General features: G+C 41.7%; 1 protein-coding gene across 1 annotated transcript in view; it reads left to right on the forward strand.

Annotated features, from left to right (window-relative positions):
- The window catches only part of robo3 (roundabout, axon guidance receptor, homolog 3 (Drosophila)), a gene marked incomplete at its 5' end in the record, with an annotated part of 28,052 nt that overhangs the window by 9,589 nt on the left and 15,268 nt on the right, over positions 1-3,195 (forward strand). Inside the window, 2 exon segments of the mRNA XM_014031262.1 lie at positions 2,134-2,273; positions 2,364-2,645. Of these exon segments, the coding sequence (XP_013886716.1) occupies positions 2,134-2,273; positions 2,364-2,645 (422 nt within the window).

Below are 3,195 nucleotides of genomic sequence, written 5' to 3' on the forward strand. Positions count from 1 at the left end.
CCCGCGGCCCTCTGTGGCCCAAAGTTAAAAACTGTTGTTCTTTTGAGGCCCTCAATTGGGCCACGGCCCATAGTTTAAGAATCTCTGCTGTAGAAGATCTATATCTATATATCTTATACTGTATACACTGTATATACTGTATATATAATGTTTGGTCTGMCAGTCTGTGGGGCAGAAAACATGGGATGCTTTAGCATTCTAATGAGTGCGAACTTACAGGCCATATCTGAGATGCAAAATAAATTTGAAGCTGAGTTTTAGAAGAAATTTGTGAGATTTTGTTTACATGCAAAATAGTGGAAAATCTGTGTAATTTACAGACATTCTGGACAACATCACATCAGTCCACATGTCCTCCAGCAGCTCAAACATGGTATAGCTGGATAGACAATATGTCTCCACTGCAGTATACTGTATTTTATTTCTGACAGTCCTAACGTGTTGATACACACACATTCTCTCTCGCCGTTGTTTTTCATTGTACCTTTGCTACTTTTTTCCACAATCACCACGGACATGTTTGTGTCAGTATGCATCTTCCTTGCAAATGTGCTGAATATAGATGCAAAAACATTAACTGCGATCACTTTCAGTTTTGATAAATCACATTGTGGTGCTAAGTGATTATATTTGCATATCCTCTTCCCAGTGCTTTGCATGCACTGATAATCATCATATGACAATCAACAAATGAAAGTCAGACATTGCTTTTCAGCCATAATTTAAAAAAGAAAAAAACTCATAAAACAGGCCTGGACAGAAATGATGGTACCCCTGAAAATAATGTGACCAAAGGGACATGTTATATCAAGATGTGTCCACTGATTATTATCACCGGTGTCTACAGTCTTGTAATCAGTCAATGGGCCTTTATATAGGCCTGCAGATACTCACTGTGCTGTTTGGTGACATGGTGTGGACCACACTCAACAAGGACCAGAGGAAGCCAAGGAAAGAGTTGTCTCAAGAGATTAGAAATAAAATTATAGACAAGCATGTTAAAGGTAAAGGTTATAAGCATGTTAAAGGTAAAGGTTATAAGCATGTTAAAGGTAAAGGTTATAAGACCTTCTCCAAGCAGCTCGTTGTTCCTGTGACTACAACTGCACAGATTATTCAGAAATTTAAGATCCATGGGACTGTAACCAACCTCCCTGGATGTGGCCACAGGAGGAAAACTGACGACAAATCAAAGAGACAGATAATACAAATGATAAAAGAGCCAAAAAAACTTCTAGAGAGATTAAAGGTGAACTTCAAGCTCAAGGAACATCAGGGTCAGATCACACCATCCGTCCTTGTTTGAGCTGAAGTGGACTTAATGGGAGACGACCAAAGAGGACACCAAATCAAAAAAAAGTCTTATCTTTCCAGATGTTGTTCAGCTGAAAGGTCCTAGCTTATTTATCAGAAAGTTATAAATCGTTAGCAGTTMGTAACCAGTGAATTTAATCTATAATACAGTTTATTGGACATGTTTTTATTTATATTGAACACGTGTCTCTCGCCATATTTATTGTTTTTGAATTATTGCCCAGCTCTCCCTGAAACTGACCCTGATAAAAAAAACCACATGATCTGAGGTGTCCACACATTGACTGTTATTGATATTGATCCTCTTTCAGTTGAACAAACCAGGTTCTAACAGAACTGAAGTGATCCTGTGATTGTTTACATGCTACAGTATACCAGCTATCCTTTACCTTCCACAGCGACAAGCACTTCTGTAGACACACAACGTCCACCTGCCTCTGATGGTTTATAAGAACTGTTRTCATTTTAGCCCAAATCAGCAAAATCAGATTTATCGTCCCCCATCACTGAGGCAGGGGACATTGAAATACTGTCCATCCGTCCATCAGAGAYGGGGGACATCAGCGACAGTCAGCGTCCAGTTCTGTCTTGTTTTTGATGCCAAATCAATCAGTAATTTCTGGGTACTTTTTATATGGACAAGGTTTCACTTTTCAATGAGTAATGTCCTTTATTACAATATTCCCTCCTGTTACTCCTGGCCTAGGGATCTGTACCCTGTTTATTTTTTCTTTTCTCCACACGGTATTGATATACTTCCATCTGAACAGTTCTTGCTTTTGCTTGATGCTCGAAGTTAATGCCAGAATGTCTCCATAGGCCCGGCATGCTGGGAAGCAATGTGGGCAACTACCCGTGGCTGGCAGACTCCTGGCCAGCATCCAATCTGGTCCACAGCAGTAAGGAGGCTGTCAACTGCTGCTCAGCCAATCACGAAACATCGGAGAGATACTATAATGGTAGGAGTGTCTCCTGAGTGTGCTCCAGCGTGCTTGAGCTTAAACCAAAGCAAGACGGGAGAGTTAGGTCCAATCTGTTGTCTTTAACAGAAGCTGGCATCTCCAACTACCTGAGTCAGACTGAGAAGTACAGCATGGGAGGCTCCACCGAAGGGCCCATCTACAGCACCATCGATGCCACCAGCGAGGACCTGCACGGCTTCACTTACAACCAAAACTCCTCCACCGCGCTGTACGCTACCACCACCATCACGCCTTTTAACAGTCAGACACAGGGAGCAGCTCACAGTGGGGAGCAGCAGGACGACGAGCACTGGATCGCTCAGCCAGGCCTGTCCGGAGCTCAGTATGCTCAGCCGGATCGATGCAGTGGTAAGATGGCAACTCTGTCTGTGTTTGTCTGTTGACAGAATAACTCATGAACCACTGGAGGAATTTATGAACTTAAAGAAACTAAACCACTGGAAGTCTAGCTACTGAAAACTAACAGCATGATAAACTTCCACAAATATTGAGCTTATTGGTGGGGCTGTAGCTGAGACTGATAACTGAGCCCTAACACACGGTGTTGATTTAAAATTGTAACATTAAATGTAGGAATCAACCCTGTTATCTGTCACATGAACTAACACAGATTTAATAAAATTCTCAGAAAGTAGTGTTGGATGTACGTAGCTCTAAAACTGTTAACACACAACGGGCCTCATGCAAGAACATGTTCGTATTCTTATCCTAAATTTCTCTTACTTTTTGTTCGTACAAAGGGTTCGTACGAACATACCACGTCAGATTCAACAAACTCTTCTTTCTTCAGAAAAAGTGCGTAAATGAGCTGCGTAAATTCCACCTGTTCGTATCCAGCTGCTCGTGCACGCGAGACGAGATTAGCATAATTACCACCCCAAAAACACCATAAAAGGCC

The sequence above is a fragment of the Austrofundulus limnaeus genome, unplaced genomic scaffold, assembly GCF_001266775.1.
Source record: "Austrofundulus limnaeus strain Quisiro unplaced genomic scaffold, Austrofundulus_limnaeus-1.0 Scaffold1212, whole genome shotgun sequence".
Lineage (NCBI taxonomy): Eukaryota > Metazoa > Chordata > Actinopteri > Cyprinodontiformes > Rivulidae > Austrofundulus > Austrofundulus limnaeus.